The following is a 26,520-nucleotide window of genomic DNA, read 5'->3' as shown; positions in this document are numbered from 1 at the left end:
GGCCAGGGTTGTCGGGAAGAGGCCCTTGTCCTCATCAACATGGGGACAAGGTGCTTTGGGGTGGGGGGGCCGCACGTCCCCCTCCCCCAAGGCACCCCCCCATGTTGAGGGCACGCGGCCTGGTACGGCTCAGGAGGGGGGGCGCCCGCTCGTCCCCACCCCCTTTCCTGGCTGGCCGGGTAGCGTGCTCGGATAAGGGTCTGGTGTGGATCTGGGGGGACCCCCATGCATTTTTTTTCGGCGTAGGGGGTTCCCCTTGGAATCCATACCAGACCTAAGGGCCTGGTATGCTCTCGGAGGGGGAACCCACGCCAAATTTTTTTCAGAAATTTGGTGTGGAGTTCCCCCTTCAGAGCTCATTGGCCACGGCAAAAGTTGCCTGGCCTGGGGCAACTTGTAAGTCGCCCCAGGTCGTGTCTAAAAGTCGTGTTCAAGTCGTCTCCAAGTTGCCTCACAAAGTCGTCCTGAAGTCGTGTCGCCCCTGTGTGAACCGAGCCTTAGGAGAGTGAGGGAACTGAGAATCTCTCTCTGGTTTTGTACTATGTATACAGGCTGTAAAATAAAAAAATTTTTTTAGACAAAATCAAATTTTAGTAAGCGTATGGCCCCTTCCACAAGGGGCGGACCCCGGCTGTGATCTGCTTGCTCAGCAGAAGATCTGGCCACTGACCCCCGCTGAGCAGGCGGATGACAGGTCTATGTCCACTCTGCTTATGCAATGCAGACACAGCCTGCTGGCCTCTATGGGCGGTCTGATGTAAACAGACACCCTGTCCATTTACACCCGACTGCCATCGGATCCACTGGAATGGAAGCAGAATGGATCCCCATCGGTGTGTATTTAGTTGATCGGATTGGATGTAGACAGGGGTTAACGGACACATGTCCGTTTACACCCACCACTCCACAGAGACGACCTGTCACCTGCCTGATCAGATCCCCTGCTGAGCAAGCTGATAGCAGTTGGAGTCTGCCCCGTGTGAAAGGGGCCATACACTTGCTAAAATGTAAACATTTTTAAAATTCTCTTTTACAAGCTGTATACATGGTTCATAGAACATTCATCTAAAAGGGCCTAATTCAGGCAGAAAATCTTCTGGTATGGGGGGAATATGTTTCTGACTCAAATGCCAATACTGGTTTTCAGCATTGGTTTGAATTAAGAAAAAAGAAGCATCAGATGATAGTTTATTACTACCCAACAAATGTTTTTTTGGTTGGTTTTGAATTCACTGAATGTTTATACACCTTATTATTACCAAACTAGAAACATCTAGATATTTAAAGTGGTTCTAAAGGTATGACTTTTTTTACTTTAATGCATTCCCTCCATTAAGGTAAAAAACGTCCCAATATTTGTATTGCCCCCCTCACCTCTCTAAATACTTATCCGAGTCCTATCTCTTGTCAAATTTGTTTATTGAATTTTAACAACTAGCATACATAAGTACATATGGTGGCAGCAAAACAAAAGAGATCACACATATGGCAATACTACTGAGTTGTAGTTCCAACATAAACTAAAATTAGTTTAACTAAAACTATTTTAGCAGAGATCTAACTACTCAAAATATTACATCATACATTGTATAAGAAAGGATAAAACCAACATAGACCAGATTAATATAAGATGGCCACAGATTTTTTAAAAAAAGGTCTTAATTATTATCAAGAGTATAGTTTTTAAATAAAAATGTAAAAAATAAATTATAGAATTTAAAATCTTATACTACATATTGGAACTATGTACAATTGGTATGATAACCAAGGAAATACAAGTTCTACCAGAACTATATAAAGAGTAAATTGAAAGAGGAGAGAGAGAATAGAGGGAGAAAGTAGAAGAGAGAAAGATGATAAAAGAAAAAGTAATCTTGTGTAGGAGAAAAAATACAGAGGGAAGAAAGAAATGAGAGGTAGTAGGGGCCCCCGGGGTAGTACATGGTAATAAACATATACCATGAATGCAGAGAATGGAAGCATAAATTAAGATTACCAAGGTCTTAGTAAGGATGCATCAAAATTGGAAGGCAAAAAGTGAGTCACCCAGGGATTGCATATTTTCTCAAAGTTGGATATTTTATCTCGAGTTATAGCCTATATTTTGCCATGGATCATTGCTTGATTGACTCTATTTTTAGTGTCAGCAATTATTAAGGATAGGGATTTCCAAGCTTTGGCAATTGTTTTGCGGCTGTAGTGACCTGTAATAGGAGTTTGAATTGGCCGTACGAGAGAGTAGCCAGTTTTAAGTTTAAAAGTGCTATTGTAGGATCAGAATTGATAGGGATTTCAAACAGTGTTGAAATCATAAGAAATACATCTTTCCAGAATTTTTTTTCTATCGGGCAATCCCACCTAGTATGGAGATCCAAGATCACCACAGCCATGAAAACAAGATGGGGAATAATTTGGAGCAGATTTCGCAATTCTGACAGGGACCAAATACCACCATGTGAGTAATTTGTCTCTAAGGCAGTTATACTTTGTGAGGATGACTTAGTTGTGATCCAAATCTTATCCCAATTGGCTGCTTCCAACGAAAACCCCAGCTTTCCCTGGTGGGGCACGGAGAAGTGGAAAAGCACTGGTGGGGGACCCTAGAAGAGGAGGTTTGGGGCCACTCGGTGCAATAAGTATAATATGTTATTTTAGAAAAATGTTAAGCTTTATAGCTGCTTTAAACAAGGATGAAAATAGGACATGGTTTTGTATCAAATGATACTTCCTGTATAAGCGGCCATTCTACCTGAAGACAAGTTTGCTTAGCTTCCAGTACAGGTAGTGACTTTAATATTGCTCCAGCCCCCAACTTTTGAAGAATTATCTGCATATAGACATACCTCCCAAATTTTTAACTTCAGAATGAGGGACATTGGAAGGAAAAGACCTGCGGCACAATAAACCCGCCGTGATAAAATGTGGGCGTGGTCAAACTATTAGCACAGGGAGGGGCTTACGGTATGTGGTTAAACAGAAACCAGGCGTCCTTGTACCTATAAAATATGCTTTGATTGCTTTGCCTAGGTCTACCTTAAAGAAGAACTTCATTAAAAGTCAGGGACTGCATAGCAACCAGCAACTGTTGGGACAATGAACAGGTGTCCAGGGTGTGTAGTCAGTACTGAGTTTAGGCGTACATGACACACAGAGCATGGTCCGGGGTTACATAATGCACAGAATGCAAACATTTAAATGGGCCCTAAGGCATTTTATAGAGCCAGCTCAATGCACCAAAATATCCCAAAAAAATCAGTCGGACTGAGAGCTGCTCAACCATTCACTGGAAGCTTTGTAATTTATGAATGATGTGCCAATCTCCACCTCAGCCAATCAGAGAAAGCCTTGTATTCATTTCTAAAATGCAAAGCGTCCTATGAATGGTTGAACAGCTCTCAGTCTGACTTGATATTGTTCTTAGATGGGAAATCTCCATCCCATTATCAGAAACACAGTGCTGTATACTGCATGTAGATGATACAGTTTAAACAGCGCTGACAGCAGGCACATCTGTTATTAAAGCTCATTTGGACCAGCTTGGTCCAAATAAACCAATTTAAACTAACAGTAAGCTGAAGTTAGGATTTAACACAACATAACACAGTACTGTGTTGGGGCGTGCCACTTAAAATAAACTACACAGTAACACACCCTCAAAGCATGCTAAGTGTGTTACTGTGCATAACCACAATGCACAAGTCTAAAAGGGTCCATAAGTATTTGGACATTATTCTTATAAGGCTTACAATATATAGAACATGGTGTCAACACTAATTAAAAGTATGTTTCTTTTTTTGGATCCATACTTAGAGTTGGCAGGGGACCAAATCTGCATCCACCCAACACTGAGAACTGAGCGATCAAAGACTGCCGATCGCTTGGTTCTCAGAGCTTCGTGAGCAGAGAGCTCTCTGCTCTGCCCCCCTGCTCACTGGAGTGATGGTTTGTGGAGGGGGTGGGAGTGGCCAGCTCAGGCTCTCAGTGGCTCACTGAGAGGCTGGACCAGCTAACTATCCAAGCTCTTGGATGGATCCCTGGACCGTCTCTGTGACGTCAGGCAACAACAGAATATGGTCTGCTGATAACAGGTCAAAGGAGTGCAGAACTAACTGCACTCCTGTGATCCATAGGAGAAGTACAGCCAATCAAGCTTTGGCTGTACTTCTACTTTAATGTACAAGCCCCCAATCTTACAAAAAGAGTGCTGTGTCTGGCTAAAAGAGGATGTACCCGTGCAGCTTGGTCTTCCCTGCGGGTCGCCCAGTCCCATAAGATGCATCCATGACAGGCTACATATCAGTAGCAGTGTCACGGCCCGCAAGAGAAGACTTTGCATAATCAACTGTGGCCCGCACTGTGCAAACTCCATGCTGGCTCTGACATCACAGGTGCCTCCAAGCCAGCCAATCTAAAATCGGCTGGCTTGGAGGCTACACATGCACAGTGTGATCTAATTGGCTAGAGAGACATTTGCACTGGTGCTTGCTCAGGTCTGGGAAATTTTAGACAGGAGCAAAGCCCCTTTCTTGGCAACCTTGGGCAGGATGCCCTGGGGGGGGGGTTGGACCACCCTAACCCTCCACCCTTATGTTCGTCCCTGCAAACTCCAGATCAGCGCTGCTCAGAGTGGTGTCCGTCCCCCAGAAAATATCACAGGAGGAGGGGGCGGGTTCAGTGCCCTCCGCTCAGTTCTGTGTCATATGCAGCCGATGGAGAGAGATGACAGTTGTTGTAGAAAGCGTTCCTTGCGGTGTGCGGATCTGGACATCCCGTACTAGTGCACCCCTGATTGGTGAGTCCTGGGAACCAATGCCGAACTTGTTCCAGCACTGGGCTCCATCCGGGACTCAGCCTTGATTCACCGGGACTCCGGGACATATATCAGTTTCCGGGACGGTCCCGGCAATTCAGGGATGGTTGGGAGGTATGAATAGATTGATACAGTATGTAGGAAAGTGTCAAATATTATTTTTGCCACTAATCCCCAGTTCACACTATAACCCTTATGAAAGCTACACAAACATAGATCATTCACAGCAATGTGAATACATTGCTGTGAAGGATCTATGCTTGTGCAGCTTTTATAATCTGTTTTGCATTATCCTTTAGTGTCTGCGTGCTCTTTTCATTATGAACCTGCTTTATATTATTTCTTCTATCCTTACACTTGCTTGGTAAACTGCAAGTTACAGTTAATCCATGTCTGATCATTTGCCCAATTATCTATTTTGTTACGCAATAAAGACCCTGTGGTGATCAATCATAAATAAGTAATAACGTGTACTCAATTACACCCCCTCCCACCAAGCAGCTGGAAAAATAATGTTATCCCCCTAGATAATAAAACAAATTCTCTTTCCAATATTGGAAGATTCATTTTTGTATTATCCTGGGGTGATCAAACCTTCTCTCATATCAAAGGTTTTACCGGTGCAGAGGTTTTCAGTACAGATGATTACCAATACACTATAAAACAATTAAAATATATAACTGTTACTTATTGAAAACTATGCATCACATCAAAATAAACCGTTGCACATAAAATGCTTATTAATAAATTCATAAACTTGTTAGCACGTAATAAATCGATACACAATATATTAAACAAAATCAGTTTGAACCGGTAGATATTATACTTAGAATGTCAAAGATCCAGGGTATAAATGTACACCCTAATCTGCTCCAAAGTAATGTGCCAATACCTTTTCCAACTTATAAAGAAGGTGATAGCAAAGCTGCTGGAGGCAATATACATCTCTCTCAGTATTTTATCATGTGTGCTATAGGGTACAGAAAACATTTTGTGATAAGTAACATTTTTATTAGGAATTGGTGGAACTCTAGCCACATTAAAAAAACAACATTAAAGTGTCAATAAACTCAAACTATGAAAAACACAATGAAGTTCAATGTACACAATGTACATATTTGCAAAGCTACTAAGGCATTGGTTTTGTATGGTATAGTGAAATAATTAATTAATCCTGCCTTTAGCGGTCCCTCTCATCCTCTCCGTTCCCACTGCAGGTGTACATTTTGAGTAGACACGCTGGTGTCCTCTATAGAGCATGCTCAATTTCAGTTCCCTTCTAAGCTTTTCATTTCCTAATTTTTCTTATCTGTGCAGCCCACATGACTATAGAGTCACACACATGGGTGCATATACAGTGGCAAATTACACTCCCCTCGCTCTCTCCTCCTTCATATCCTCTTACTGCTAAACACTATGGGGGTGGGATACAGTAAGCTGATTGATTACATTCACTAAGAAACTTAAAAAAAAAGCTTACTTTAAATATAAATCAGTACAAATACATCAAATGCTATTGGTAATACATGTAAAGTAAAAAAAGCCTTGGATGCAGGTGTCGTCTGAACAAAGTGAAAGCTAGTGTCAGTCATCTCTATCTCTGCATACACCATATTAACGCATAAAAAAACACATCTGATGTTAAATACAGATTTATTGGGAGCTGTAAAACAGGTATTGGATAGAATTTATTTTTTTGTGTTCCAAACTTCTTTTTATTGAATAGAAGGGAAAAAGTACAGGTACATCAATAACATGTAAGAATGATACATTTATAGAAATGCGACCAGATCACATTGGTCAAACGTAGGCAAAACATTAACATAAACAGTGAATGTGCTAATGACTTTAATGTATTGTATCTAGGATGTTTGTAATGGCTGTTAGTCCAGTAATTCTGTAGGGAGGGGGGTAATGTAGTTCTATTTATATGGCGTGTGGCAGGTAGAATACGTTTACTGATGCCACTACTCCCTATTTTTCCTGATTTGTGCTTGTTGCATATCTGTTTTGGTGTATGATATTTTGGCGTCTGTGGTATATAATGAAGTTGTTTACTCGTAGACGTATGTGTGTGTGTCCAGCACACCATACGGATTTGATCTGGTCTAGGGACTTAATAGGGAGGGGGGGTTGAAATTGAACATCGGGGAGTTATAGGATAGAGGGATCGGGTATTGAGAGAGAACGCTAGAGGTTTGTTATGGATGTTATTTTTGTGACTGCATAATTATTTCTTTAGGTATGTGACCATTTGGGGAGAGATTAGTAGGTTTATGTTGGTGAAGTGTTGATGTGTCATTTGCATCATTGATTTCTTAACATGTTTAAAGGTAGCTAAATGTTTGAATTTAAAGTATGCAACCTAGGAACCTTTGTGAGCAAACAGTGAGGTGTTTAGGTGTGCATCTTTTGCAGGTATTCTTCAGATGATTTAAAGTGGACCCAGCAAGCCCATAGAGTAGAGAATTTGTGTGGGAAGTTTTGGGATATTGTGATGAGTTCTTCCATTTCTGATTTCTGCGATTTTGTTTATTCTTTTGTACCAATCAGACAAGGAGGGTGCTTTAGGTGGGCCCCATAGAGTGGGTACGCACATTTTGGCTGCGTTGATTAGCATCATGGCTAGTGATTTAAAGTATGATGTGTTGTTTGGTTTCTGGAGATGTAGTAAGAATTGCGCAGGTGTGTATTCCAGAGCATATGTGGTGATTTTCTCGATTAGCTTATGCACTTGTTTCCAGGAAACTTGGATAATTGGGCAAGACCACCAAATGTGTAGGAGGTCACCTGGTTCGCTTTGACATTGCGTATTTCTGGGTGTGATGCATGAAATCTGTGTAAGATGGAAGGGGTGTGGTACCAATGAGAGATGACTTTGTAATTTGTAGAACCTTTGTGTGCATTTCGGTATATTTTATCCCATAAGTCGCTTGTCAATTCTATGTTTAGATTTTTGTCCCATGACTTTGAAAACTATTACCTCATCAGCCTGGATGTTGTCCTAGAGCAGTGATGGCGAACCTTGGCACTCCAGATGTTTTGGAACTACATTTCCCATGATGCTCAACTACACTGCAGAGTGCATGAGCATCATGGGAAATGTAGTTCCAAAACATCTGGGGTGCCAAGGTTCGCCATCACTGTCCTAGAGCATGTTGTGGATCCTAGAGATGACATGACGTTGTGGTGTGTGGCTCAAGCATAGGTTTCGAAATTAGTTAATGCTTCAGAGTCTGCTTCAAGTCTGCTTTGTTTTGCACACTGTTTACACAATGCTTGAGTTTCCAGTATTCTATAAGGCTTAGGTTTGGTGCGACCCAGGTCATGTTTATGTGGTCTCGGGTTAGCAACTTGCCTTCCTCTAGGATGTGATCTATGCGTAAACCTTTTTCTGGTTGCTTGTTGTATAGTGGGTCCATCCCTGGGGGGATTTGTGGATTGAACAAAATTGGTGAAAGGGGGCCTGGGACTTTAGAAAGTTTAAATTTATGGTTGGATCGTGCAAAGCATTTCAATGTGGGGCCTATAAGTTGGGCGTTTCATAAGGGTTTCAGGTAGGAGATTGCGCCGGGTCCACGGGGTCCCGCAGATGGGGTGTAGGGATAATGAGTTCTCTAGAGTCACCCAGTCCTTCGTCTGTTGGTGCATGTGCCAGTCTATAATGCGTTGTAGGTGACAGGATCAGTAGCAGTGCTGTATATCAGGTAGGCCTATTCCCCCTTTTGCTTTGTTTTTTGTTTTTTTTAGCTGGTTGTATCTAATCCTAGGGTGTTTTTGGCTTCAGATATAATTTCTACCTATTTTTGTGATAGATTGTAAGAAGGTATTGGGAAGTTTGATAGGGATCGTTTGGAAAAGGCATAGTATGCGTGATAAAATATTCATCTTGACAATGGCCGTTCTACCGAACCATGAAAAATGTGTTTTATTCCATATTTTTAGATCTTCTGCAATAGATCTTCTGCCGTTTGCCGAAGCCGAAATGATGTAATACTGCTTCTAGGTAATCCCAGGCTAGCCTGTCAAAGGTCTTCTCTGCATCTAATGATAGGAAGAAGCCAGGATTGTTTGAGGTGGAGAGCCAGTAGTGGATGTTTGAGTGTATTGTCCCTGGCTTTTCTACCTGGGATGAATCCTACTTGGTCCTTTGATATTAATTTCGAGTGTAGAGGGAGTATGGGGTTTGCTAGAATTTTTGCTAAAATTTTTTGATCAGTGTTTAGCAACGAAATAGGCGATAGTTTTAGGCTAATTCACTGTCTTTGCCAGGTTTGGGGATGATGCAAATATGTGCTTCGAGTAGGGTATTGGATACTGTATTTGGCTGGGATAGTAAGTTAAAGGCTCTTAAGAAGGGAGCAGTTAATAATTTTGAGAAAGGGCTTTTTTCTGATTTCATTTGTTTGAGGGAGGTTGTATAGGCCTGTGTAATACTGGGCAAAGTGGTTTGCGATCTCCTCGCTGTTAGATAATGTTACTGTTGGGGACAATCTAATTTTACATATTGTAGTATTAGCCTTTTTGGCTTGGTGGGCTCTGGCTAAGAGATTTCTGCTTTTATTGCTATGCTCGTAGAAGAGCTTTTGGGAAAGAATAAAGTTTTTCCTAGTCTTCTTGCCTAATTCTTCCCTGAGATGATTTCTAGCTTGTTCCAGTTCCTTTAGGGTGGTACGTGGTGTAGCCAGTTTGTGGGTCTGTTCCAGTTTTGGTATTTGTTTTAGCAGGGCGTTAACAGTTTCCTGTTGGGAACATTTGCGGGCTGATGCAAGTTTGATAAGGTTTCCCCTGACCACACATTTTTGAGTTTCCCACTGGGTCAAGTGAGACGTGTCAGGGGTGGCATTGATTATAAAGAAGTCCTTAATGTTTTCCACGATTTTGGCTATGTGGGAGGGATCTGTGATTAATGAATCATCTAATCCCCAAGTTTTGGTGAGCTCTATGTGATCTGGGAGTGTTAAAGTGGCTGCGATAGGGTGGTGGTCTGAAAGAAACAGAGATTCAATGGTTGCTTCGGACAAGAGTGGGAGGTCTCTTTGCATGATAAAAAGGTCATCTATTCTAGAGTAGCGGTCATGAGGTGGGGAGTACTAGGTATAGTCTCTGTCTCTGGGATGTAAGGTGCGCCAGGAGTCATGTAAGAGTAAGTCTTGTAGTTGGGTTTTAATTTGTTTAAGGGCTTTGAAAGGAAGAGAAGAAGCCCCTGAGGATGTGTCTTCAAGAGGGTTCAAAGCAACATTGAAATCTCCTCCAAGTAGGAGGATGCCTGACTGAAAGGAAGTTAGGGCCGTTGCTATATCAGGGAAGAAACTCACTTGACTTGAGTTAGGACTATATAAATTAGCAATCGTAATGGGTTTTCCCCACATTGAGCCTTTGATAAATGCATATCGGCTGGATTCGTCTGTCTGTGAATCTGTTATTTCTATGGGTCGGTGCTTGGATATTAAGATGGAGACCCCTTTTGTTTTGGCTAGTAGATTGGTTGCATGGAAGGTCATTGCGTAATCTTTGTTTGATAGTTTAGGTACTTGGCCAGTTTTGAAGTGTGTTTCTTGGAGTAAAATTACATCAGCTTTGAGTTTTCGCATGTATAACAAAAGTTGCGATCTTTTTTCAGGTATGTTAAGCCCTTTCACGTTGAGGGAGACTATTTTAAGTTTAGCTCTCATAGGAGCTGGGTTTTAAGTGGACATTTTGACACTTGTTGTGTATATCTAGTTGTGAATGTGAGGTAATGTGCAGTCCTCTTCTGGTTAGTAAGGGAATGGGAGGGGGGAGTAGGGGAATAAAGGGTAAATCAGGAGAAGCGGGAGGGAGGGTTCTGCTGGGAAGAAGATATTTGTATGTGGGAGGGTGGGAGGTATTCCGATGGCTAGGACAGACCCGCTAACCTGCCTTATAGGATGGATTTTATCGGAGAAGATCAGCACACATCTGTGACTGTGCTGTTGTAGGTTGTGGTAGGACTGATGAAGATAGTATACAATGAGTATATGAACTGTTCCTCGTGGCTACTCGTAAGGTCACTATGGTCAGAGGAGTATGTGGGGGTTCTGAAGTTGGTAGGGTAAGGGCGTGCTCACAGATGTGTAGTTGATAAGGGTGTGTGGAAATGTGGGTGTTCGTGTTTCTAGGTACAGGAGTATGGTTGATGTGTGGTGTTGTATAGGACAAAATATAGGTCAGGGACAGACGTTGTAGGGGTAAGCTTCTTGAGTCTGCGTGTGATGAAGAGTTCATCCTATATGCATTAATGCAGGGCGAGTGGTGTGTTCACCTCAAGTGCGGTGCTCATGGTACCTGGCAAACCTAATGTAGTCATGCTGGAAGGAGATTTTTGCTTGGGCATGATAAAATAAAGGCGATTGTGGTTGTGGTATATATGGCGCTTGCACACTTAGACCGCAGCCTGAGAGGTTTATACACATTTACAATACGGGGAAACCCATCCCGCGGCATGTTCAGTTCAGTATACTATTGATGTTTTCTTTTTATGGTATCTGGTATGTTTAATGTGGAGTGTCCTGCTAGGAGGGAGTGATGTGGGGGTATTACAGGATCCGTTATGATGGGCCTATTCAGTGTTTTGTCCCGTGAGATGTTCAAACACATTTAGCTTACAACCTTATATGTATAGTAACCAGTGTTTACTCATGGTTTAAACTCGTCTGTCTGGCAGAGAAAAACAGTAGTTTACAAAGTACATCCTATCCACCTCTTTACTTGCTTTAAAGGTAGCGGGTCTTTACAGATTATAGAATTGCTCATAGGGATCTAATCTGTGTAGACGTTTCTTAAATGGAATAGAATTACGCTTGTGAGGTGGCGAGGGGATAGGATATATGCCTTGCAACAAACAGGAAAAACACTATCTGCATAACGTTTTTAATAGAATTACCTGGACCGGTCAAACCGGCCATGGCAGCTTCCAAATATTGTGCTGACACACCTAGCTAGACTACTGGTTCAAGACAGTAATAGGGGGTTTCTATTCCTATGGTGGGGTTTAACGTTCGGGCTTAGTTCCATAAAGTTTGTATAAGAGGCTTGAGGAAATCTGCCTGTGAGAGCAGTTCCTGGGTGTCAGCACATTTATTGTGTCAACAAGACGAAGTACATGTGGTAGGCATGCATTATATGCATGTTTGGTTGTTGAAGCATGCATCCAAAGTTGGAATTTCAGGACGTGTTTCAAGCTATACACTGAATGCTGTGTATCAATATAGCAATAAAAGTTCAGTAGGCAACGTCACATTTACTCACTGGAGTTTCATTGAATGCTAATCGCGGTTGTTCACGTTAGTGGGAGAGTGAAAAGTCCAGCAGATCTGGTTGCGGTGTGTAGTCCTTTCTGGCTTTGCTGGTGATGCTGATACGCTTCCTTCTCCTGAGGAGCAACAGTTGGCTGGTGGAGGTGAGACTCGAGGAGAGAGTCGGCGTCTTCTGATTGTAAATAGATTTTCCAGGTGATGGACTTCCATCACTTCCTCTTGTTGTTAAGCTGCGATGAGTGGGTCATGGTTCCAGTCAGGTATTTCAATCGGTGGGATCCACCGGTTTTCGTAGAATGAGGTTGCTTCGTTGGGATGTCGTAGGAGTGAGGTCCTCCTGCCAGAGCCCGCTTGTAGGCAGAAGGGGAATTTCCACCCATATGGGATGTTTCCGTCTCTCAGAGCATCTAGATGCGGGTGCAGTGATCTGCATTTTTGTAAGGTGATTTGAGACAGATCATGGAATAGTTTGATTTCTGCGCCCGATATAGGATGAGTCGTGCTTGCCTCATAATTTCTTCTTCAATTCTGAAGTTAATCAAACACCCTATAACATCTTTTGAGGGATCTGAAGTGCTCGGTGTAATTGTTCCATATCTACTGGTGGGTCGGGTGGGCATCCTAAAAGGTCACTGAAGACATTTGTGATGGCTTGAGGAAGGTGGTCTGAGTCGACTGATTGATTGAGATATATTTATATATATATATATATATATATACACATATATATATATATATATATATATATATATATATATATATACACACATACACACACACACACACACACAGTTGTGCTCATAAGTTTACATACCCTAGCAGAATTTATGATTTCTCTGCCATTTTTCAGAGAATATGAATGATAAAACAAAAACATTTCTTTCACTTATGGTTAGTGCTTGGCTGAAGCCATTTATTATCAATCAACTGTGTTTACTCTTTTTAAACCATAATCATAAGAGAAACTACCCAAATGACCCTGATCAAAAGTTTACATACCCTGGTGATTTTGCCCTGAAAACATGCACACAAGTTGACACAAGGGGGTTTTAATGGCTATTAAAGGTAACCACCCTCCCCTGTGATCTGTTTGCTTATAATTAGTGTGTGTGTATAAAAGGTCAATGTGTTTCTGGACTCCTGACAGACCCTTGCATCTTTCATTCAGTGCTGCACTGACATTTCTGGAGTCTGAGTCATGGGGAAAGCCACAGAATTGTCAAAGGATCTGTGGGAAAAGGTAGTTGAACTGTATAAAACAGGAAAGGGATATAAAAAGATATCCAAGGAATTGAGCATGCCAATCAGTAGTGTTCAAACTCTAATCAATAAGTGGAAAATTAGGGGTTCTGTTGAAACCAAGCCGCGGTCAGGTAGACCAACTAAAATTTCAGCCATAACTGCCAGGAACATTGTTTAGGATGCAAAGAAAAATCCACAAATAACTTCAGGTGAAATACAGGACTTTCTGAAAACATGTGGTGTGGCTGTTTCAATATGCACAATAAGGAGGCACTTGAAGAAAGATGGGCTGCATGGTCGAGTCGCCAGGGAAAAGCCATTACTGTGCAAATGCTACAAAGTATCTAGCTTACAATACGCCAAACAGCACAGATACAAGCTTCAAACCTTCTGGCACAAAGTCATTTGGAGTGATGAGACCAAAATGAAGCTTTATGGCCACAACCATAAACACCACATTTGGAGAGGAGTCAACAAGGCCTATGATGAAAGGTACACCATTCCTACTGTGAAACAATGAGGTGGATCGCTGATGTTTTGAGGATGTGTGAACTACAAAGGCACAAGAAATTTGGTCAAAATTGATGGCAACACGAATGCAGTATGTTATCAAAAAATACTGGAGGAACAGCCAGGAAGCTGCGCATGGGACGCACTTGGACATTCCAACATGACAATGATCCCAGTCGCCCTGTCATTGGCTACAGCAGAATAAAGTGAAGGTTCTGGAGTGGCCATCTCAGTCTCCAGACCTCAATATCATTGAGACACTCTGGGGAGATTTCAAACATGCAGTTCATGCAAGACAGCCTAAGAATTTACAGGAACTGGAAGCTTTTTACCACAAGGAATGGCCAGCTTTACCATCTGAGAAGTTAAAGAGCCTCATCCACAAATACCACAAAAGACTTCAAGCTGTCATAGATGTTAAAGGGGGCAATACAGGGTATTAAGAACCGGGGTATGTAAACTTTTGTTCAGGGTCATTTGGGTAGTTTCTGTTGTGATTATGGTTTAAAAACGAGTAAACACAGTTGATTGATACTAAATGGCTTCAGCCAAACACTAACCATGAGTGAAAGAAAGGTTTTTGTGTTATGAATCATATTTTCTGAAAAATGGTCAAGAAATCAAACTCTGCCAGGGTGCATAAACTTATGAGCACAACTTTGTGCATACATATTGTACAGTTCACTAGTTTTCCGTTGACATCTTGGATGCAGCAATCCCAATGTGCTAAAACAACAGTCTTTAAGATCAAAAATGCATTATTACTCAAAAGCTTGAGCAGTTTATCACACTGAAAAATTTATCAACCTTAATTATGCACAACCTGTCACTATCCATTTAACACAAAATAAAGATTTTACAGTTGGAACCACCGTATACATTTTTCAGGTATTGGAGAAGGCTGGAATATAATTGAAAGCTAATTTCTAAAGGAATCTGTAAAACAGTATTAAAGGTTAAAGTTTTACTAAACCTAAAAATGTTTTTTTTTATCTTAATGCATTGATTACATTAGGTAAAAAACATTTTCAGTTCCCCTGTGCCCCCCTTTCCCTATATGAAAAGGAAGAGAGGGGAGAAGAGATCAGCGCTGTGCATGGCTGCATCTCTCCTCCCCTTACTTCCTCTTCACACAGTAATCGAGTAGCAGCAGGACCCATTGGCTCTTGCTGCTGTTAAATGCAGTGAAATGCAAACGGCTTGCTATGGGGACAGAAAAAGAAGAGGAGGAGCCAAGCTCGCCACTGGGGACCCGAGAAGAGGAGGATCGTGGACACTCTGTGCAAAACCACTGCACAGAGCAGATGAGTATAACATGTTTGTTATTTTAATAAAAAAAAAGAAAATATGACTTTAGTAACACTAAAGCCGCGTACACACGATCAAACTCCGGCAGAAAAGTCCACCGGATAATCTGCCCGTATTTGGGCTCTGGCGGACTTTTTTTCCCCAAAAGTCTGGCGGACTTAGAAAGTAGTTTTGACTCAAAAACTGTCAGCTGGACTGCGAATGTGCTAGTCCGCCGTACTTTTGAAATGAAAAGACTTTCCCGCACACGGAGGAAAGTCCATTCATTTTGAACGCGGCTCCAGGTAACCAGGACTAGCGAAGGAAGTCAATGTCGCCGCCTATGGCGGTGAGATTGACACGCCGCTGGCCCTGTCACCTGGTATGGACTTAAAGGGGAAGCCCTACGCTGAAAAAATGGCATGGGGGTCCCCCCAAAGTCCATATCAGACCCTTATCCGAGCACGCAGCCCGGCCGGTCAGGAAAGGGGGTGGGGATGAGTGAGCGCCCCCCCCCTCCTGAGTCGTACCAGGCCACCCCCACCCCAAAGCACCTTGTCCCCATGTTGATGAGGACAAGGGCCTCTTCCCGAAAACCCTGGCCGTTGGTTGTCGGGGTCTGCTGGTGGGGGCTTATCGGAATCCGGGAGCCCCCTTTAATAAGAGAGCCCCCAGATACCGGATCCCCACCCTATGTGAATGAGTATGGGGTACAATGTACCCCTACCCATTCACCTGTGAAAAAAATGTGAAAAAAATGTAAATAAAACACAACACACAAGAGTTAAAAATAATTTATTACACAGCTCCGGGGGTCTTCTTCCGTCTTCGGGGGTCTTCGCCGGACTCCTCCGCTATCTTCTGCTGGCTCTTTTACTAGCAGAGGAGCCCGGCTTTCTTCTTCGTCGCTGCCCGGGGTCTTCTTCTGACTTTGGGGGTCTTATCTCCCCCTTCGGGGGTCTTGTCCCCCTCTTCAGTTCTTCTTGCCGGGTCTCCGCTTTCTTCCTTTAGCTCTTTTACTAGCGGTGGCCCGGTCTTGTGTCGCCGCCTCTTCTTCCGACTTCTGGGGTCTTGTCCCCCTCTTCGGTTCTTCTTGCCGGGCCTCCGCGCCTTCTTCCAGCTCTTTTACAAACGGTGGCCCGGTCTTCTATCGCCGCCTTCTCTTTTTCTTTTTCTTCTTCCTTGAGATGTTGATTGTTGCTCTCTCTGGCCACAATGACAGGTACGCGGTGTGCGGCGACTTATATAGGGACATCGCGGCCTGGTACGACTCAGGAGGGGGGGGGCGCTCGCTCGTCCCCACCCCCTTTCCTGACCAGCCGGGCTACGTGCTCGGATAAGGGTCTGCTATGGACCTTGGGGGGACCCCCACGCCGTTTTTTTGGCGTAGGGCTTCCCCTTTAAGTCCATACCAGGTGACGGGGCCAGCGTCATGTCAATCTCGCTGCCGTAGGCAGTGACATTGACTTCCTTCGCTAGTCACGGTTACCTGGAGCCGTGTTCAAAATGAACAGACTTTCTTCCGTATGGGGGCAAGTCTGTTCATTTCAAAAGTACGGCGGACTCCCGCCATAGTCTACTGGACCCAGTCCGCTGGAAAAGTCCGGTCGTGTGTGGGCAGGTCCGCTCATTCGGAAAGTCCGGCAGACTTTCCGGCGGTTTGTTCACCAGACTAAGTCCGCCGGATAGTCTGATCGTGTGTACGCGGCATAAGGGGGTTATTTACGAAAGGCAAATTCACTTTGCACTACAATTGCACTGCAAAGTGCACTTGAAAGTACACTTGGAAGTGCAGTCGCTCTAAATCTAAGGGGTAGATCTGAAATGAGGGGGAGCTCTGCTGATTTTATCATCCAATCATGTGCAAGCTAAAATGCTGTTTTTTTTATTTTCCTTGCATGTCCCCCTCAGATCTACAGCGACTGCACTTCCAAGAGCACTTGCAGTAAAAAGTGGATTTGCCTTTAGTAAATAACCCCCTAAGTGTACCTTTATGGCAAAAACAACAAAATATTATTTTGTTTTTCATATCCTATTAATTCAGTGCAAAAAAAACAAAGAAATTATAATCTCTAAAGACAATACCAGGCAATGTATAATAATGAAATATACTGAAGGGAAGAGGCACTGACAACACTGGTCTTTAACACTGGTATTTCATACAGTCTCATCATCGTCACTTAGTGAAGCAGCAATGGTCACCATGTACTTAAAGTGTCATCAAACCCACATCATTAAAAACTATCAATGACTGGTGTATTACATGCAGTTCATACTCAGTCACTAGGAGATTTGTTTTCTGTATTCTGCAAAAAAAATAGTTGATCCTGCTGCTATCTGTCTATCTTCCCCTTCTGTTTATGTCCCCACTAGAGCTGAGGATTCTGCAGAGCAGTGTTGGCAACTCTGCACATGCTCAGTTTTCAGTGCGTTTCTATGCAGAGCATTACCTCTCTATCACATCTGAGCAACCCATGTGACTACAGAGCCATAAAGGCATATGCACTCCCTCCTCCTTCATGCCCACTGACAGCTAAACACAATGGGGGTGGGAGATTACATTTTATTGATGGAGGCTTCACTTCCCTGTTATTCTAAGACAGAGGCTGGATGGACATGACACACCCTGTGACTGTCAGAAATCTGCCCACAGAATGTTATTGCCAAAAAAATAAAGATTTGATCTCAAATATATATTCATATGACAATTTAAAACAGTCAATGTTTATCTGCAGACAGGCTGGGAAAGAGCTGGGTCATGTGGCAGCTGTATATCATTTAGGAAAGAATGTACTTGGACTTTTTTTTTAAATTAAAATAATTACAGTGTCATCATTTACATACAGAAAGAGTGTGTTTAGTATCACTTTCAGCCCCAGTTCACGATGTTCGCAATGCAGGAAAAAAATTGAGATTCCTGTGCGTTTCCCGCACTGCATGGCAATTGCACTGCATTCATGTGATCTGCTGCAGGTGTCAATTAAAAGTTACCAACACCCCAAAAGCAGCTCCCAAGATGCAGTTTGCCTGAACTGGATCACATAGATATGAACATCCATGCATCCTGGTTCCAGTGTAAACAAAAAAAAGCTACCTGCACCTTTTTCATGCGAATGCAGTGCAATTTGAAACATTGAAAATGAATGGGCTTGAATTGTACCCCACAAAATAATGTGATTTGCACAAGAATGCAGTGTGATTCTTGTGTGAATGACATGAGATGTGACAGTGTGAACTGGGGCTAAATGTCACTGTGGCCTATACGGAGGTTCACATTTACTGTAGCGAGTCTACTGCAAAAATCAATATATTTTACATACTATGGTCCAACACCTGACATTAAAGAAATATTTGAGCTCTAGTAGTAGACTGTCCCTCTTTCTACAGCTTGCAGGCCACTTAACCCCTTCCTAACCCATCCATAGTCAAATAACATCCGCAGGAGGGATCTCCCATTCTGGGTGGGCGTCGTATGACGTCCTGGGATTCCCGGACGTCTAGGGGACGCGCACGCCCTCCATGTCACTTAGGAGCCAGTGCAAGTGCCTGGCACCCACCATACTCGCCGGGCACCTGCGAGTGCCGATAACAGAGCTGGTACGTGGATCTGTGTGTGTAAACACACAGATCCACGTCCTATCAGGGGAGAGGAGACCGATCGCGTGTTCCCAGTACAGGGGAACATCGATCAGTCTTCTCCCCTTGTGAATCCCTTCCCCCTACAGTTAGAATCACTTCCTAGGTAACATATTTAACCCCTTAATCGCCCCTCAGTGTCAACCCCTTCCCTGCCAGTGACATTTATACAGTAATTAGTGCATTTTTATAGCACTGATTGCTGTAGAAATGTGAATGGTCCCAAAATAGTGTCAAAGGCATCCAATGTGTCTGCCGCAATGTCACAGTCATGATAAAAATCGCAGATTGCCGCCATTACTAGTAAAAAATAAATAAATAATAAAAATGTCATAAATCTATCCCCTATTTTGTAGATGCTATAACTTTTGCGCAAACCAATCAATAATATACGCTTATTGCAATTTTTTTTATCAAAAATATGTAGAAGAATACATATCGGCCTAAACTGAGGACTTTTTTTATTATTATTTTTTTAATTGGGATATTTATTATAGCAAAAAGTTAAAAATAGTGTTTTTCTTCAAACATGCCACTCTTGTTTATAGCGCAAAAAATTAAAACCAAAGAGGTGATCAAATAGTACCAAAAGAAAGCTCGGTTTGTTGGGAAACAAAATTATAACAATTGTCAATCATTTGGGTACAGTGTTGCATGACCACACAATTGTCATTCAAAATGCGACAGAGGTGAAAGCTGAAAATTGGCCTGGGCAGGAAGGGGGTGAAAATGCCCTGTATTGAAGTGGTTAATATTGTAAGCTTTCCCAATTCAAAGTCAGAAATGTCAAAAAAACAAACAAAAAACAGTTGGAGAGATCTTCCAGTCTCAATGGGATAATGCATGCATCGAACAGCTATAGGCTCCTCTTGCACGTGAAACGTCAGAAGCACTGCTTGTTTTAACTAAGCCAGCTATGTTCAGCTTAAGAGTGGACAGTTCTACTGGCCTCCTACAGTAGAAAGTACATTAGTAGTGGCATGCTACATGAAATATGAAAGTTATAGAATGGTGGTGGCACCACTGCAGTTCCCAGAGAACAAGTTCACTCAATCTGCATCTGACTGCAACTCCTGCCTCCCATTCCATCTACATTCTATGGGCCCAAAAAAGACTGACACACTCACAGCTCAAACAATACAGTAAAAGTGAAATTATATTCAAAGTTAAAAAAAAAAAAAAAAAATAGGATTCTTTTTAAGCAATCAAAGCAAGGTTTTAAGCACTGAAATTTTTGTTCATGTTGATTAAGAAGAAATTACACTTACGCTGCCCATTCCAACTTTTCATTCTTGATGGAGTTGTACAGAGCCTAAAAAAAATAAAAAATACAACATTACTCATTTTCTCAATTACATACTATCTGATTTTAAAAATAATGCATTTTTTCTATTTTAATGATTCAGAGAGAGGCAATGCAAGAATTACTTTTAGATTCGCCTTTCATGTATGCTCAACAGCAGAAGATTGTCGTACATCAAATGCGAGTAAAGGTCAAAATATCCTGTCAAAGTGCAACTGTACACATAGCTGTTCTCAATGTACTTGCCTTGACAGTTACCATTCTCTAAAATATAATTTACAGGTTTCTTCTTCATAGAATGCACTATATTATAAAATTAGAGTTTTATAACAAAAAAAAAATGATATACTATAGCTTGCATCTGAATATTGTGAAATCAGATTTCCTGAGTAACTAATACAGGGTGCGAAAACATTTAAAAATCAGTTATTATAGGTTCCCATAATTTTCTTCCCAGCCAAAGCTGTCATCAGAGAAATACAGGAGCTGTCACTGCTTTTTTTTTTTTTTAAATACCAAGTACCTGGCTTATGTGACGTGCCACTAACTAATACATTCTGAATCACTTCCACAGAACAAGTACACTGATCAGAAACATAAAAAAAAAAAATCCTTATCTGCATGCATATCCTGGGTAAGTAACTCAAAGTACTGAAGCAAAAGGGTAAGTTGGACAGCTAGACATTTAGAAATTTTAAAAGTTGTCAGTAACAATTGCCTCCAAGTCACTCTTTTAAAAAAAGGTTTCTTTTAAAAAACTGAGTGGGTAAGACAAAAATACTCTGAATCAGTCTTGGAAAACTGACATACAGGAATATTTCTGACAGAATAAAGCTCAACCCCAGTCAAACATTTTTTTAAGTGGTTGTAAAGGCTCAAGGCTTTTTACCTTCATGCATTCTATGCATGATGATTAAAAAAAACTTCTGTGTGCAGCAACCCCTCCAGCCCCCCTAATACTTACCCGAGCCCGATCGTGATCCAGTGATGTGCAAAAGAGTCTCGACTCTCCAGGAACTTGCCCTCCTCATTGGCCGAGACAGTAGCAGAAGCAATTGGCTCCCGCTGCTGTCAGTGAGCCAATGGGGAGCAGGAATGAGCTTTATGTTCGAGTCGGACTCATGTTTGCCAGTTCGCCGAACAGCGAACAATTTTAGGTGTTCACGGCAAATTCGAAAGCCACGGAACACCCTTTAAAAGTTTCTGGGAGAAATCAAAAGTGCTAATTTTAAAGGCTTATATGCATGGTATCGTCATAAAAAGTGTTTGGGGACCTGGATCCTGCCACAGGGGATATGTATCAATGCAAATTTTTTTTTTTTAAATTGCCTTTTTGTCGGGAGCAGTGATTTTAATAAAGCTTAAAGTGAAACAATAAAAGTGGAATATTCCTTTATATTTCGTACCTGGGGGGTGTCTATAGTATGCCTGTAAAGGGGCACATGTTTCCTGTGTTTACAACAGTCTGACAGCAAAATTACATTTGTAAAGGAAAAAGACTACTCGCGGCTACAATGAATTGTTGGTCTGCAATACACATAAAAGTTCATTGATAAAAACGGCATGGGGATTTCCCGAACCAAAATGTAAAAAAAAAAAAAAAAAATGGCGTGGGGGTCCCCCATACTATAGACGGTACGAAAATTAAAGACATTTTACACTTTTGTTTCACTTTAAGCATTAAAATCACTGCTCCCGAAAAAACTGACATTTTTAAAACTTTTTTTTGCATTGATACATTTCCTCTGGGGCAGGACCCAGGTCCCCAAACACTTATGACAATACCATGCATATAAGCCTTTAAAATTAGCACTCTTGATTATTCATGTTCATGTCCCACAGACTTTAAAGGTGTTCGAACTAATTTTTTGCCTGTTCGCATGTTCTGGTGCGAACTGAACGGGGGGGGGGGGGGTGTTTGGCTCATCCCTAATGGGGAGAGATGGGGGGGAAGGTCGAGACTTGGCTCTACGTGTGAAGAGCAGTGTCTTGGGAGCGAGCCTACTTGGGTGCCCCCAGAGCAAGCTGCTTGCTCTGGGGGCATTCGGCAGGAGGGAGGGGTCAGGAGCCCGGCGGGGGACCCGAGATATGTAAAAAATGTAAAAAAGCGTTTTTCTGCAGGCTGCATCTTCATCAGAGAGATTACCCATCACTTCCTGTCCCAGCTGATGCAGGAAAATCAACCCAATAGGGTCACAGACAACAGTAAACATCTAACAAGGGTTCCATCTCTACTTTACTTTGTTCACTTTTTTTTTTTTAACTTGATTGGTTGTTACAGCGGAGTTGGAATTTTTTTTTTACGGTTCACTTTATTTGTGGATATATATTTTTTTCACTTCCTCCTTCAATGGTCGTGGCACCGTACATCATTTCCGGCTTTGCATTGGCTCTTTGGAGATAAATGTCATCAATCCCAGGAGGCAATGGGCATCACCGACCTACAAGCTATTGTACTCACTTGTGCTGCACTGCACATGCACGAGATCGGCAGGTGCATGCTGGGTAGCAACTTTGGCTTCAGAAGCCCACACTGGAGATGCCCGCGCTGTGCAAGGACTTCACAAAGTAAGAAAAGGACGCTGCACAAATACAAAACTGGCCATGATTTACAGCATGACTTTATTAAACTGCATGAGTATTATGGGGGTATTTTTTTATCTAAAAAGTAACATTCCGCTTTAAAGTGGTTAACCCACTCATATAAATGAATATAACCCTGCTTGTTTCTTAACAGGAGCTCCTGTCTCTGTGTTTTATAAAAAATAAAATGCCTTTACCATATTTCAGAGCGGCTCCCCATGATCACATGATCGGGTGGCTCTCTCCTCCACCCAGCTGACAGATGCAGCGGGTGGGGCAGAGATTTCCCCCGCTGGCGTTAGCTGGGATGAAAGGAGGAGAGAGCTGGCCAGTCACGTGATCGTGAGGAGCCATGCTGACTAAGTAAATAAGGCTTTTTTTAATAAAATACAGAGACAGGAGCTCCTGTTATTAAAAAACAAGCAGAATTATAAAAGATGTTAACAGTTATTACAGCAGCAGGAGGAGAGGGGGCGGGCACTGTCACAGGAGCAGACAGGAAGGGAGGGAGGGGTGAGAGAGGATAGAGGAGGGCTGCAGAGGCATGTATACTGACCACGGTGTCAGGGCTCACCAGCCATGATATAGCATGGTCAGTTTACAGCGGGGAGGGCAGAAACTGGCAGGATCAGCCAGGCATTTCAGGTGATAGAGGGGGGCCAATTTTTTTTTCTAGGTTAGCAAACATATATAACTGCAAAAACAAAGACAGCCATACACAAATATGGAATAAAGTTTATAAGAGGTCCCTTTTGTATGTTACGTTCTTGTTAAGTGTATGTTCAATTCTTGTACATTATATATTAAATATTACTGCTAAAGAAATATTTTGGTGCCAAAAATAAAATTATCAGGGATAATAATTTCACATTGTAAAATGTGAGAACGCTCAAAGGACAGGCATATATACTGTGTATTAATTTAGGTTCATGAAAAATAACATACGCGCCCAGGAGAAAAGTGCTCTGAATTAGTCATGATATTAAAATCTCTGACTGATTAATATATAAGAGCAAAGAGTGTACCATTGCTCTCTGAAACATTGGCAAAAGTGATCCATATCGCCTTATAAGGATATATATGAGACACTTAATATTTCCAACAGAAAATTCCCTGTTTGCATTGAACAGTTGTAGAACCTGGGCATATGATCGAAGCAGGATCAAAAAAGGTGAATTAACATTTAAAAGAGCTCTTCAAAATGCTGTGCCATAACCCATTCTGTTTTCTAATGAAGAGGAAAAAAGTCAAAGCTGGCAAATTTATAGAAAAATAAATTATATAAAAGCAATGCGTAGCTTCCAAGAAACATCCATCACAAAGTTAATTTTCTTTCAACTGCGTGTTATTAAAGCAGGCAAATGCAAGCTGACTCACCACGAATGACGGCTAATATAAACAATTTTGCTGTTAACCATGAAATACATAAATTTATTAGAAAATGAAGGTTTTTTTTCTTGCTATCACAGGTATGCCTGTTAGGGCAGTGGTCATAAACTCTGTCCTCAGGGCCCACTAACAGGCCAGGTTTTACATATTACCTTGGGGATATGCAGACTACAATACTGAAATCACGGAGCAGCAAATTATATCACCCGTAAAGTATTTCAGTTATCTTGCAAACCTGGCCTGTTAGTGGGCCCTGAGGACAGGGTTGATGACCACTGTGTTAGGGCACAGAAGTGATAGGGAGGGTGTGATGGAACCGATCCCACACTCCACTTGAGTGCTTCCATCTATATACAGCTTCCTAAATCCTGAAACACAAGTCCAATGGATCTGGCTATAGGAACCCCCAAGAGACTAGACGACACCAGTCTTGGAGGACATCAGGAATGACCTTTATTTGAGATCTCACACAAAATATATACAGCGGGGTGACTAAAACCTAACCTAATTAGCATGAGCTAATTATCTAAATCAAAACTCAGATTAGTTGACTGAGGGATAAGACTTTTCGGCTCCTGCTGAATTTAATTGCAGGTTAATTAGCACAAACAACAAAACAACAATAGGTGAAATACTCTTTAGAATCTGTGTCAAGCCAGACTAGACTCATTTACATTATACAAGACAGTCAGGATGGCTGGAGGTGATGATATTAGCATCTAAGAGTTTGCGTCCCAATAGTGTAATTTAGTCTATTGCTAACATGGCATCTACATATCCAGAGTCTGTATGTCTTGGGGGGGGGGGGGCGGGGGGGCACGGACATGAATCCAAATAACACCTCAGGGGTCCCCAGGCATACAGCTCACAAAGAGCACCGTTCCCCCAAATGCAAGGGCCCATAATCACAAGGCAAGAGGCTCGCATTCAGTCCCCTCCAAGAGCCTCAGTCCCAGCTAGGTCTGTCACAGAGGGCTAACTAAATTTCTGTCATATGTAATTTTAAAACATATCTATGGTCAAAATTGTAAATTATTATATTCATTTTCATATTGAATTTCAATTATTTTAGCACACAACTATTAATCTGAATGATCTTGAAGTTTTAAAAAATATTTTCTAAAGATAACCTATACATTAATTTGCTTAAATTCTGCAACACATTTATTATGCCTTGTGAATAGGTACTGCTGTGTCACACATTTTACAGAGCCTGCTTTGCGAACAACAGATTTTCTGAGAGGTGACGTTTCAGAAGGCAGTCAGTACAGGAGTTACTAATGCAGGCATCAAGGTACTGTGGGACATGTAGTCCTTAGCAATCAAAAGTAAACAGCAGAGGAGTAGCTGCAATGTATGCAGGGAACCCAGGAAGTCGTGGAAAGAGATGGCCAGCAAATAGGCAGCAATCACAACATGAAAGGATATTTTTCAAGTAATCTTATATTGACTTGCTAACACCTATTGTTATTACAATGTTGATGTTAGAACATGAATATGTATGTTGTGACCATAGAACTCCGTAAAACACTGCTATATAAAGAAGTCTAGACTCTTCGCCTTTGCTTTATGTCCAATCGAACAAAACCACAAACTTATTTGACAAAAAAAAACGAAATTCTATCATACATTCCTTCAAAAACTCTTGATAACCCCCTCTAGTTTAAATTATTCATGCACGGGGAGGATCTTGCCAGCAGGGGAATAACAACTCAATGTGACAATGCAGCAGGACCCAGGGCAACCTGTCCCCGCAAGCCTTGCACCTGGGCTTTGACCTTGGCATATACAATCAGAGGAAGATGGAGAATGGGCTTTCTGATGCCTTTTGTAGATCCCTTCTGTTGGAAGGCGCAACATGGTTAATATCAGTCATTTCTGAATTTTGACTTTGGAGTTATCACAGATCCAGGTGACCTCCTGGCGGCCATCTTGGATTACCCGGTGAATCAATTTACACAGCAGGATGTTTGTAACATAGGGTTGCAAATGAGAATCAATCTTCTGAAGGATGTTCTTGCATAGGCTTCCTGATGTGATGTATGGAGGGGGGAGGTGTAGATGAACATCAGCCCAGACTTCCTGGTGGGGTGAAAATTAAAATGACTGGCTTGCAACAACATCAAAGGAACAAGATGTGGACTGGAAAAGTTGACCTGGGTCAAGGCAGTTGTACAAAGAGTAATCCCCGTGGAAGATAGCAACATACTTCCTGAAGGATATTCAGGGTATTAGCATATTTCCTGGTGATTAGGAAGGACAGCCCCTTATAGCTTCTCATTGGACAGAGGACTACACGGGCAGGCAGAGGGTGTTTATGTAGGTTGTGTCTGAGTGCTTTAACCACATCAGCTCCGGAAGAAGTGACTGCTCAATGACCAGGCCATTTTTTGCAATACGGCACTGCGTCGCTTTAACTGACAATTGCATGGGCATGCGACGCTGTACCCAAACAAAAGTGACGTATTTTTTTCCCCACAAAT

General features: G+C 42.1%; 1 protein-coding gene across 4 annotated transcripts in view; it reads right to left on the bottom strand.

The window, feature by feature from the left end:
* Nucleotides 1-26,520, bottom strand: part of PSD3 (pleckstrin and Sec7 domain containing 3) — an 857,533-nt gene that overhangs the window by 178,096 nt on the left and 652,917 nt on the right. For all 4 annotated transcript variants that reach the window (XM_077476201.1, XM_077476202.1, XM_077476203.1 and 1 more), the window contains one exon: nucleotides 20,031-20,074. In XM_077476201.1, coding sequence (XP_077332327.1) covers nucleotides 20,031-20,074 — 44 coding nt within the window. The remainder of the gene's footprint in view (nucleotides 1-20,030; nucleotides 20,075-26,520) is intronic.

This window comes from Lithobates pipiens, unplaced genomic scaffold, assembly GCF_037356315.1.
Source record: "Lithobates pipiens isolate NorthernLeopardFrog02 unplaced genomic scaffold, aLitPip1_a1.2 Scaffold_13, whole genome shotgun sequence".
NCBI lineage: Eukaryota > Metazoa > Chordata > Amphibia > Anura > Ranidae > Lithobates > Lithobates pipiens.
The sequence above is the reverse complement of the archived record's forward strand: the minus strand, read 5'-3'. Positions and strand labels throughout refer to the sequence as shown.